This window comes from Haemaphysalis longicornis, unplaced genomic scaffold, assembly GCF_048455015.1.
Source record: "Haemaphysalis longicornis isolate Haplotype H1 unplaced genomic scaffold, Haemaphysalis longicornis Haplotype H1 scaffold_3, whole genome shotgun sequence".
In the NCBI taxonomy this organism is placed as follows: domain Eukaryota; kingdom Metazoa; phylum Arthropoda; class Arachnida; order Ixodida; family Ixodidae; genus Haemaphysalis; species Haemaphysalis longicornis.
Window position 1 is genome coordinate 46583037 of NW_027526335.1, and position 13047 is coordinate 46596083.

Genomic DNA, 13047 nt, shown 5'->3' on the forward strand with positions numbered 1-13047 from the left:
GAAGCGAATTTGGGCTGTGCGCCCTGGCACAACAACGCACCCACGTGGGGGGCGGGCCAGGAAGTATTGAATGGCGAACGACATCCGCTCGTGGCGCCATTTCCTTTTTGCGTTTGTTCCATTTTGCATCTCTTTAGCACTTTTTTCAGTGCAGGCGGACTGGCGGCCTGCACGTTTCATTTATATTCCTCTGCCTCATTTGCTCAATGGCGTAAATGGCGCTGTCTGGTGTGCAGTGCTCAAGAGGAAAACAAAAAAGCAATCAGCGATCTCAAGAGCCTGCAGGTAAAAAAAGTACTTTCTGTTCTGCATTTCCTTTTCTAAATTTTGGGATCTAAAGTAATATAGGCCACGTCCTGATTAGGTACAAAGCTTCTTGGTCAATCCCCCGCGTGGCTACGCGCCATTTTGAGAGGCATCCAAGCAACCAACCAACCAATGCAGCAACTGGCGGCTCCGTTCACTGAGACTCTTGTCACGTTGACTCATATAACCATTCTTTTGGCGACAAAGGATGCTTAGTACCGGTTGTTGCTATTGACCATCAGGCTAAATGTTCTTCCTCTCAACCTCAGATTGTAACTTATCCCTAAACACATGACACCCAGGCTTTTGTAGGCTGCTCCTTCAAGAATACCTCTGTCACACAAGCACTTTCAATCGTGATTGAGTCGATCCGCATCGAGCTCAGTCCGGATCAAGTGCTGCTTCACTGGACTTTCAATCGCGATCGATCCCGATCCTGCTCTACCTCAATCGTGGTTTCTCAAGCGCGATCGGACGGAAGCGGTGATACTCTCGTTCCCGCTGACTAATGACACAGAAGTTGATAACTTCAAGTAACGCCAGAAATTGCATCAAATAACTTGACCCAAATAAGCGTGCGATAACATGTATATAGGCACCGGTCACTGCTCAGAGGGCGCCACGAATAAGTACACCCAGCGCCGCCCCGCGGAAGCTTGAGCTAACTTTGGGTCGGTGAGAGGCAGACGGCGGCCGCGCGTTCATATATTCGGCACCTGTCGGTTTATTTTTGCGATTATGCAATTGTTTTTGAAAGGTGTCTCGACCTTGAAAACTGTTCTGGCAAATAGTTTCCCCGTGTCTCAAGTGCTTCTGTGCGATTTCCGGACAATTGCGGGCTGAACTACCACTGTCGGCCTCGCGTACGCGAGAAGTTGCAGAGATTGTACGTTCCCGCGCGCGTGTGCACCGTGAAAGAAATTGACGGGACAGACATCGTTGCGAAGTCCCATTCTCAGCAAGAGAAGCTTATGTACAGCGCCAATTCAGGTCACTAGCCAGCGTATACAACGGCGCTCCACGACAGAAGCGTGTTTGTGTTATTGTTTCCTCTGTTCGCGCAACCACACTACAGTTACTTTTTCGGTTGCCCTTCTTCAGCTCGGTTGGTGTTGTCACTAAGTGACAACGCATTCCAAACGTTATTAGCTGTTGACAAAGTAAACGCAGTTCCACACAGTTTCAAATCTGCTGCGGAGCGGCGGTTGTCTTTACGAAGATTCCGTTTAGTTTCGGCTTCATATATCTCGTGAGTAATGTTAGAGTCGTCTTAGCGGATAATTGTGATGCAGTTTGTTCAGGCCATTCAGAATTCTCCAAAAAAGTATTTCCTCCTCCGCCCCATCCTCTGTTTAAACAATAATAACCTCAACTTTCAAAGTGCGCAAAACGCATTAAAGAAGTCAGCGCGACTGAAAGCAACCTTGCCTTTGATACCTTTCCACGCTCTCGCTTGGAATGCGTGACCGACCTATGTACACTTCGGGGAACAAAGTAGGGCAGTAAGCGGGATGCGTATTGACCGTCTTGACATTGCTTTTGGCATCACCCGCGAAGTGCTGTGAATGCATATTCTTGTGCCGCCTTTTAGTACCCATTCGGTGCCGTGAATGTCGCTACAAAACGTTACTACTGATAAAACAATAGTGGCGGAAGCGGTAATACCTTGTGTTATGCAACTACTACGACGGCATGCGATTCATCGCAGTGCGTAATGTGTATGAACACTGAAAGCAAACGTTTTAATTTTACGGCCCTTCGTGTCGGCGCTGCGCACAAACGGTAATCGTACTCATAATTTTACTCCTTCCACTGACAAAAAATGTCATGGCTTTCTTACTTCCTTGACTTTTCTTACTGCTAAAATCACTTCTTGCGACGCTTATTCTCCCACGGCTGCCCGAGCGAGAAACCTGTACAGAACGATGGCAGGCTTGCTTTCGCGATTGTGGCTGTCCTTCGCGCAGCAGTAGCGGCGCTGCCACTAAATCTTTTCTGCAGCCTTTTGATCATTTCGGACCCCGCAACTTGCAATTATAACTTCCGCCACACAACGTCGAACCGCACGCAGCGCGTGTGTTTTTACGTGCGCTGAACGGCCGGTCGCGACATCCACCGACCCAGAGTTGCTAAGCGGAGGCGAGAGCCGGCGCTGGAGTCGCGCGCAAACTGCAGTGTCCGGTGCTTCCTACGACTGCGCAAAGTTACCAAACGCAGGACGCGAAGTAAATTTTTAGCGCCATCTGGCATACGTAAGTCCAACAGGTGAAACTTCTCTATCGGGATTGAAACGCAGCGGCGGTACGTCGAGCGCGCTCGAAAAGTCAATCGCGCGTCACTTCAATCCGGATTGAAAGTACCCGTGTGAAAGGGGCATAAGATTCAGACTGGGATAGCAACGAGCCGGTGGCTTAGAAGGGACTTCAGGTTGTTAATAATGAGAAGGTTCCAAAAGCTGCCACGGCTGCCGGTATCGACGACGCCTACGTCATGGACGTGAATGGCGTTTCTACAGCCAAGATTCTCCTTACAAAACAGAACAGGCGTATTTCCCTATGGATGAAGCAAAGGCTGCACGATGCAAACCAGTAAGCATAAAGGCAACGACCGCAAACGACAGCAAGCAACGACGGCAGCTACAAACGCAGCTACAAACGACTAATAGCAACGACCGAAGCTACATTGTGGTGTCCTCAGTAAACAAGTCAGTATGGCATCTCTGAAGGTGTTCAGTAAAACTGCCACTCCGTTAATTCTTCTTTTGTTGATCCCAAGTGCCTAGTTGCTAATTGTAGTCCTGATGTTGTGCTCTTTGAAAAATCATGGCTTACTCTTGACAAATTTCTGCATTGATATATTATCGGGTCTACGTGCTAACGAATTTCAGAAAGTGATTTAGCCCTGATCAACCCCCCCCCCCCCCCCCTATTGGGTACGTTCGAAAATTATGAAGGAGCCATCATCATCATCACAATGATCATCATTATCGTCATCCTTTCAGCTGCCGCCACCGCAATCCCGCGGCCGGCAGGTCGTCCGTGGAGGTCTGGGCTCACTTTTAGGAACAGCAGCAGACCCTCCGACTGGCGACGTCGCCGCGGACGGCATGGAAAAGAACCCGAATGCGCTGGCCATCGGCATTGACCTCGGCACAACCTACTCGTGCGTCGCCATCTATCACTTCGGGAAGGTGGAGATTATCGCCAATGACCAGGGCAACAGGACCACGCCCAGCTGCGTGGCCTTTACGGAGACTGAGCGCCTCATCGGCGACGCGGCGAAGTTGCAGGTGGCCCTGAACCCGGAGAACACGGTGTTCGGCGCCAAGCGGCTCATTGGCCGAAAGTACAACGATCCCAAGCTACAGGACGACCTGAGACACCTCCCTTTCAAAATAATCGACGATAACAACACCCCTAAAATCAAGGTGATGTTCAAGGGAGAGGAGAAGATCTTCAGCCCCGAGGAGATATCAGCCATGATTCTGTCCCACATGCGCGAGGTCGCCGAGGCCTACCTGGGGGACCCGGTCACTCTTGCCTGCGTCACCGTGCCAGCCTACTTTAACGACTCGCAGCGCCAGGCGACCAAGGACGCCGGGACCATCGCCGGTCTCTCCGTGCCGAAAATTATCAACGAGCCGACGGCAGCGGCCCTGGCGTACGGCCTCGACAAAATCACCGCGGGCGAAAAAAAAGTCCTTATTGTCGACCTGGGTGGTGGAACGTTCGATGTGTCGTTACTAAGCATCAAGGACTCGCAGACATTCGACGTGCTTGCGACGGCTGGAGATACGCATCTCGGAGGGGAGGACTTCGACAGTCGGATGGTGGACTTCTTCCTCGAGGAGATAAAGCGCAAGTTTAAGGTTGACATTTCGGACAACGCACGCGCAGTCCGTCGCCTGCGAATTGCGGCCGAGCGAGCCAAGCGAATCCTTTCCTCCACCGTCGAAACCAGCATTGAGGTTGACGCACTGTTTGAAGGGAACGACTTCCGCATGAAGATCACTCGAGCTCGGTTCGAAGAGCTCTGCCTGGACCTGTTCAAGAGCATCCTGGGGCCGATCGAGAGGGCACTGACCGACTCCGGTGTAGGCAAGGAGATGGTTGACGATATTGTTATGGTCGGAGGCTCTACGCGTATTCCTCGAATCCAACGCCTCGTCAAGGAGTTCTTCGATAAGAAGCCGTGTCTTAAGATCAATCCGGACGAAGCCATCGCATACGGAGCGGCGGTCTGTGCCGCCATGACAGCTGGGGTGAAGGACGATCACCTCAGGGAGGTCAAGCTTCTGGATGTTGCCCCGTTGTCGCTCGGAATTGAAACGTTTGGTGGAATGATGAGCAAGATCATTTCCCGCAACACAAAGGTGCCCTGCAAGATCTCGAAGTCGTTTACGACGTACGCGGACAATCAGACGGGAGTGACTATTCAGGTGTACGAAGGTGAACGAACAATGACGCAGCACAACCGCCATTTAGGCCGTTTCGAGCTCACCGGTATACCGCCGGCGCCCAGGGGAATACCCAAGATCAGAGTGACCTTCGATATCGACGAAAACGGCATTCTCAGCGTGTCTGCCAGAGACGAGAGTACGGGTAAGGCCCAGACCATCGTAATCACCCACGAGAAAGGCCGCCTGTCCAAAAAGGAGATGGACCGCATGCTCAAGGAGGCGGAGACGCACCGGCTCGATGACATCGCGCAAAGGGAACGCGCGGCCGCCAGGAATTCTCTCCAGAGTTACATCTTCAGCGTGCAGCAGGCTCTCAGTGAGGTCGCCTGCGAGAAGTTCAAGCCCGAGGAAAAGGAGCCAGTGGTCGCCAAGTGCAAGGATGTGCATACTTGGTTGGACCAGAACCCGAACGCTTCTGCTGGCGATATCCAGGCCAAGTTGAAGGAAGTCCAAGACGTCTCTCTACCGTTAATGGTCAAGTTGCATAGGCATTGAACTAGTCGAAGGGCTGGCTAGGTGGTGCAAGGTTTTCTGTTGCGAAGATATACTGGACTGTTTTGTTGCGTATATAATAAAAAAAGGTGTATTAGCTTCAGTGCGGCCGGAAACGGTCCACTCCAAACTGTTCCACCAAGAAAACCGGGCGGGTCGCCAGTCCCCACACGCCCTATTGTGATGTCGCGGCAAAAAAGATGGCTCGACGTAATGGCAAGAACTTCGCCTAAACTCTTGGAGCGATTGTTTGCACTTTTGCGACGTTTCAGTGCTATTTAATGGGATTATAGAATGAGCATATATGTATGGTTACTCTATTTGAAGACAGTGGAATTTTACGTCTCTGGAAAAGCATCATATCATTAAGGGCGAATCGCATGCGCAGAGGACGACGCGTATCCGAACGCATTTTGCCTATAACAAAACCGGTCCTGCAGTGGTCAGGAACACTCATGGAGGCTGCAGTACTGGACTTGCGGAGGGAGCAAAAGCGTGCGCATACGGCTCCTGCGCTGGAGTTTTGGCGACATGCAGCGCCCCTCGTGTCTGACGCCTCTGGGTAGTACCCAAGCAGATGACCCTCACCGCTTTCCATGTGTTTTCATTGCAAGCCAGAACAAAAGTTGGTTGTACTTAATGTAATCACATTGTGGTGCGTTTAAGTGATTGCATACCTAAAAAAATACCCTTAAAGTAGTTGCAGAGGCTAAACAAAATAATATCCGCTACAAGCCGATTTGTCGGCTTTCTTTTGAGAGAGCTGCCGCGATCTTAGCCACGTGAGACAGTATCCCCAAGTTGGGTGGTCTAACTTCCTGACGGTCCTTATTGTTCTTTCTTCTTGCGTACGGCTGACAAAGAAGCAGTCCGCAAATATATCATCAACACAGAATTCTGATCATCATATAGCCTGAGGTAACTGAAAATGGTTGCTTTAGCAGGAGCAAATGCAAGACGACGCTAGAAGCGCAGCCGACTCAGCTGACACTGCTGGCCTGGCACCGCCTTGAAAATGAGAGGAAATTTTAGTTCGTATTTTCGCAAACTAAATGATTCTCGCTTAACATTCTACGCCATACAATATACAAACGGCAGGGTACATGTATAATAGCGAGTGGGTGAGGCAATAGCGTCAAATAAACAAATTAAGCGTAATTAAATAACCCAACACCAAATCGCATGTCCGCTATTGCAGAGATGTGTAATTCTATATTTACAAAACATAACACAGCCACATACAGGGTCCGCGGCCCAAATATTTACATGCGATCTTCACTGGTGGTGTTGGTTACATCTACTGCATGGGTCGGCAACCTACAGCCCGCGGGCCGAAAGTGGCCCGCGGGGCTCTAATATGCGGCCCCCAGCACGTCGTCAAAAACCCCCCTCCGCCCCCCCACCCCCCACTCCCCCTGTCTCTAACCGACACGCCAGTTTTGACTTTCAATCGTGTTTGGCGAAACAAGGACAGAAAATTGATCGCTTCCGGCTGCGCATATTTCCCCATATTCACACTCTGCCAGATTTGCCTTCAAAACCCCCCTCTCCCTCCCACCTGATTTGCCATCCAGCCCTCCGCCATGTCCACTTCATGCAACTCGGCACTACACCTGAATACGTTGCCGACCCTTATTCTAGTCTGTTAAGTTCGAACTGGAGATATATGGTGCAAGAGCGTATTTAAATAAAGTGAGAGCAAACAAGAAAACGGAGCGACCACTCAGTTCGTCCGACCACTTTGTTTTACGGCCACTACTTTAGTAATGAGAAAATAGATTTCACGCTTCGGACGCTCGCTGCATTTTGTCACTGAGCCACGCAATGAAGCGGCAAGCTAGCGCTGCACCATGCACTCGTAACGGTGACGCAAACCAGCAGTGTTTAATGAAAGTGCACGCATAGTGCGCATGTACGTACGCAAAAGCGCAGGGCACAGCTTCAGACGAACCTGAAGTCCGCCGGACTCGCTAGCTTTTAAGCGCGATAATCGCCGTCTGCGTTACTTCTTTTTTTGATGGCCCGCTGTTGAAACTTCTTTGTCACCAAGTGTATTAGTTTAAACAAGAATCTTTCACTTCAAATTTAACTTCATGCGACCATCGATCGGTGAGCCTGCAAGTGGCAGAGTGCTGTCACCGTCCCAGCACTTTTGTCGACGCTTAAACATACTTAACGATGCAAAGCTTTTCTTTCTAAAGCCAAGTTGATCGCCGGAAGAGATCTGACGCGCCGGGGATGGGTTGGAGACCATGTCGCAAAACAATCGGGAGTATCGAGCTCATTTTGCTTCTGTCAACACGGGATCCCATGGGATCTTCGCAGCTTTGTGCTACCCTGAAGTACTTCCCAGAAGTCGGTTTCGCAGCGCCCCTGGGCGGCGCAGGAGCCCAATACGCGTCGTCCTCCGCGCATCTGTTTCTCTTTTTAATGTATCCCGGAGTGGGCCTTTGTATCTACATTGAGATCTCGCTGATACATTTTTCACGGGAACCAAAAAATAAAACATATTATCCGAAAATCGTACTATCCAAATAGGTTTTTTAAAAAAGAAGGAAAATATGCATGCTCCGTCAGCAACTAACTTTTATGCTGCAACACTGAAGTAACTGCTCAATTTGTGCTGCCCTTTCTTCTTTTAAATGTCCAGGAGTAAATTCTCCTAAAACGTACAAAAAGAAGCTGCCGGTATTTGTTTATTTGGCATATCTATTCCGGGCCGTTAGTCGGTGAAGGCAGCCTGCGGATGGTTGGAAGTTTCGAATACCCAAGGAGAGCGCGGTGTGTCAACTGTTTCGCGTATACGACTGACCCGTCGAAGTTCCCTCCTGTCGCTGTAACTTTCTTGAACCATGTGAGCAGGATGCTTTCCTTTTACTCATGCTTCGCACCTCGCGTTTGCTTTACACTAGGTCCAAAAACTTGCAGCTTCCTTAGAGGTTACTCTTGCTGGTTATCAATAGCGTTGAGCGTTGACACTGGCAACGCGAGCTCACTTGCCAATTCCTCGCGTTTCCTCTTCGGGTTCTCTTCTAATTGGCGTACAATTATCACTTTCGCCTTGCATTTCTTCGATGCTGTCACAAGCCTGGAAACACGGCCCCGCATATATCAACAAGGCAAAAACAGAACAAATCACTGCGCGGGAAGCACGGTCCATGCATAAATCGGAAAGGGAAGTCGCGAAGGGAAGTCGCGCCAGCCGCGAGAATTGCAGGCCTTCTTCCTTGATTATGACACGATTTGCTACATGGCGGGGTGCATCGCCAGACTTATCGACAGCCTTGCACGGAAACGCCACGCATTGCAGAAATGTTTTTGCCGCAAAACCGGCGCTTTCGCTCCCTGGGCGTCTCTGCAACGTGCAGGTCGTGGCTTGTTGGAATGCGGTGTGAGGGAGTACCCCGAAAAATGAACGTAAGATTACTAGAAATGTCGGTCGAGATCCGCTTTCGCGATCGGATTATCCAATTGCGGCAAAAAATGTGTGATCGTAATAAACACACGAAAATGCATTTTTTCTAAGGGACGTTGGCCGGGAACAAAAAGAAAAACGTATTCTGCCGAAAAACGTAATATGCCGCATCGTATCAGCGAGATTCCACTGTATTTGTTGCAGCTGTATACAGCGATATACAAACGCGTACTCGTTTGCCGCCCACACCGATCTTAAATTTCTAGGGACGACCGAGTAGCATGAGTAACTCGCTCCCATTAAGCTTGGTATACATTTGCCCCGAAACGTGGGAAGTTGTTGATTGGGCCCTTGACTGAACCGTTCGTGACAGTTATTACAGTTAAAGGGTGAGAATAAGCACGCGTGCCTAATTCTCAATTCTCGTCACCCCGCTCGAATTTGAAGCTGTTCTGAGCATCGGAGAAGGTTACAATAACACAGCTGCATGGGGCTCCTGCGCTGCCCAGGGAGCGCTGCGGAACCGACTTAGTACTTCGGGGTAGTACAAAGCTGCGGGGGTCCCATAGGATCCCATTTTGACACAAGAAAAATGAGCTCGATACACCTGATTGCTTTGCGACATGGCCTTCAGCCCATCCCCGACGCATCCGATCTCTTCCGGCGATCAACTGGGCATTAGGGAAGACAATTCACGTATCTTCACGAAGTGAATCATGACGAGTGGGCGAAGCACTGGGGATCGTTCTTACCGTAAATCACCTGTGGCATTGCCCACTCGCGCACGTAAATTAGTGGGAACGCGTGTGTACAGTATGTGCAATTCCAATCCAATTCAATCTGATACAATTCAATTTAATCCAATCCAATCCATTTCAATCCTATCCAATCCAATCCAAACTCAATCCAATCCAACCCAATGCTCCTCGCGCATGCGCAAGACTGTGTACACGGAAGCCAAGCCCTGGCCAAAGGGCGGTCCTAAGGTGCTTCGCCCCTAAAAAAAGATTTGCAGCACTAATTTCCTTTACAGCGTTGAGAAAAGTGCTAGGACGGCGGCACTCTGCCACTCACTCGCAGGTTCACCTACCAATGGTCGTATGAAGTGAAATTTGAAGCGAAAGCTTCTTGTTTAAACTAATAAACTTGGTAGCAAGGACTTTCAAACAACAGCCTATTCAAAAAAGCATAACGCAATCGGCGATGAGAGTCCGGCGGACCGCAGGCTCGCCTGCTGCGGTGCGTCGCGCTTTTGCGTACCTCCACACTGTGCGTGTACTTTCACGAGCAGTGTTTACACTGCTGGTTTGCGTCGCCGTAACGAATACATGGTGCAGCGTTAGCTTGCCGCTTTATTGCGTGGCTCAGTGACAAAAGGCAGCGAGCGTCAGAAGAGTAAAATCTGTTTTGTGATTCTGAAAGTAGTGACCGTAAAACAAAGTGCTCGGGCGAACTGAGTGGCCGTTCTGTTTCCTTGTTTGCTCTCACTTCATTTAATTACGCTGTTGCATCATATATTCCCAGTTCACACTTAATAGAACATAAGCGTCGGCAACGTTTTGACGTATAGTGTCGAGTTGCATGAAGTCGACAGGGGGGAGCATTGGACAGCAAACCGGGTGGGAGGGGGAAAGGGGTTTTGAATGCAAAGAGAAAAAATTCAGCGAATCGCCAATAATATTTCACAAAATGGCAGAGTGTGAATATGGGGGACCATGCAGCAGGAAGCGATCAATTTCATGTCATTTGTCTCCCAATCAAGCACTATTTAATGTCAAAACTGGCGTGTCGGCGTTCAGTACGGAGGGGTGGGGGTTCTGACGACGTGCTGGGGGCCGCATAATACAGCCCCACGGGCCACATTCGGCCCACTGGCTGTAGGTTGCTGACCCCTGCAGTAAAAGTCAGTAAAAGATAACCAACAATGTCTGCGACGATTGTATGTAAATATTTGGGCCGCGCACCGTGTAAAAGGGTGTTTTATGTTGTGTAAGCATAAAAGTACAGATCTCTTCAGGCAGCGGACGTGCGATTTGGTGCTTGTTTTGTGTCATTTAACTGCGCTCAATTTGTTTATTGGACGCTATTGCCTAACCTACTCGCTAGTATACATGCACCCTGCTGTTAGTAAATCGTGCGGCGTCAAATGGAGTAAGAATAATTAAGTTTGCGAAAATGCACAGCGAAGTTTCCACTCGTTTTCAGGACGGTGCCAGGCCGGCAGTGTCAGCTGAGTCGGCTGCGCGTTTCTAGCGTCCGCTTGCATGCTGCCGCTGAAGCAACCATTGACAGTTACGTCAGGCTTTAGGTTGAGAAGCGTTGTTTATGCTCCTTGCGAACTGTTCCTTTGTCGACCGTACGCAAGAAGAAAGAACGATAATTATCGCCAGCAAGTAAGACCACCCCACCTAGCGATACTGTCCCACGTCGCGAAGATCGCGACAGCTCGCTAAAAAGAAATCCGATAAATCGGCTTGTTGCCTTTATTATTTTGTTTCCCTTTGCAACTAATTTAAAGCTATTTTATTCAGTAAGGAGTCATTTAAACGCACCATATCGCGACTAAATTAAGTACAACCAACTTTCTCTCTGATTTGTAATTGAAAACACATGGAGGGGGTGAGAATCGTCTGCTTTTGTACTATCCAGAGGTGTATGTCGGACACGAAGGAGCGCTGCATGTCTCCAAAACTCCAGCGCAGGAGCCCTATGTTGGCGAGCCTTTAGAGGGTCAGGTTGTGAAGACGCACCCTAAAAATAAGGGTTATTCGCAATACGCGGCTCCCTATGTATATCTCTGCACTGCTCGCGCTGATGTCCGTTCAAATTTTAGTTCCTGTTACAGCCCCAATCACTCTCCTTTCGTATAATTGCTGTAACATTAGTCACTGCTGATGTCCATGCTCCTGGGAAGGTTATTACTATACTTATCCTTTCACAGTGGCGGTAAGTACGCGTATAAGGGAATTAATCAAGCAGTCTCGGACTGGGGCCTCCTCCACATTTCTTTTCGCAAAAAATGCTTTTACTCTCTCTCTCTCTCTCTCTCTCTCTCTCTCTCTCTCTCTCTCTTGATGGAGACTACTCGACTAAACTTGTTTCGTTTTGTTCGAAATGCTTATTTCCACGTAGTTCTCGGTTTGCGCCGTGCGTGGAGAGGGTTTGTGGAGAGAGGAGGGGTACAGGACAGGGTGAGGTAAGGGTGAGACGACGTGGTTCGGCCCGTCGCGATAGAGGACAAATGCGACGAATGCTTGGCGTGTTCTTTTTGCATCTGGTAACATGCGACCAGTTGGGTAAAACTGCTGGGCCTAAACCCAAAGCCTAAACCCAAATTCCAAAGTGCGAACACGTTTAAAGGGGCCATGAAGACAAAATACAACAGTTAAATTCAAGACGGAGATGAAGATCATGTGACCCTACCAGCTGGATCCGTCGGCCGATGACCGAAAAGATGATCCGATGAAACAATGGCTCCTGGTCGACGGCACGTTGCAAACGATGAGGTATTTCAAGCATTTGTATGATGTGCAATATGTACACTTTATTTAAGCTACGTATTTACAACTCTCAAGGCTCAGGATCACATAAAAGAGGTCGAGCAAGGCCCGCGTCGAGCGGGGCTCACCTCTTCCAAAACAACAAGTTCGGTTTTACCACAAAAGGGACGTCCCAATTTGACAGCGAGGACGGCTCATTGATTAACCCACACTAGGCCGCTGATTGGCCACAGTGAGAAACAAAGCTAGGTACGTACAAAATGGTCCCGTGACCCACCTCTCTCACTCTCATACAGAAACCCGGAGGCGTTCCGCAAAACGCAAATGTAGCACAAATAAAGACCAACCAACAAAAAGCAAACCTAGCGATGACCATCGTCTCTCGGGCGCCTCGTCCTAAAGTATTGTCCATATATGTGCACGCCGCGAATTGTGCCCCGCGCCTCGAATCTCACCTTGCTTTGGAAAGACGCCGAGCACATACCACGGCCTAGTCGCCTACCCATTGACGCATCCCAGCCACTCGGTCACCAGGGTCAAACGGGTAAAGAATGAAAACTTCGCCCAGTAGCTTTGAGCAGTGTAACAGTGGCAGGCAGAACGTCTGGTGCCCTCTTCCTACCTTTGGCCCCTTGAACGACCACCAGCTCCCGTCCGCTGCGGGCTGTTGTGCCAGAGCGCCCAGCCCAAATTCGCTTCATCTGGCGACGCACGACGGCGGGGCCAAGTCGCGCCTCTGTCAAACCGCCCGCGGCAGACGTGCCCCAACTTTCCGGCGCCGCAGCGACACCTCCCCTTTTCTTTTCCCTTCTCAATAGCTGGGCCGAAGCATGCCTCGGACGACCAGCCCGCGGCAGACACTCAGCGACATGCCT

At 49.9% G+C, this 13047-nt stretch overlaps 1 protein-coding gene across 1 annotated transcript; it reads left to right on the top strand.

The window, feature by feature from the left end:
• The first annotated feature begins 3412 nt into the window (after nt 1–3412).
• Nucleotides 3413–5260, top strand: LOC144175203 (heat shock 70 kDa protein 1A-like). Its single transcript, XM_077704306.1, has one exon. The coding sequence runs from the start codon at nt 3413–3415 to the stop codon at nt 5258–5260; it is 1848 nt and encodes a 615-aa protein (XP_077560432.1).
• The last annotated feature ends 7787 nt before the right edge of the window (nt 5261–13047 follow it).

Bases quoted from the DNA above. Each gene is read 5' to 3' on its own strand.
- LOC144175203 (XM_077704306.1), top strand. From the start codon at position 3,413: ATGGAAAAGAACCCGAATGCGCTGGCCATCGGCATTGACCTCGGCACA.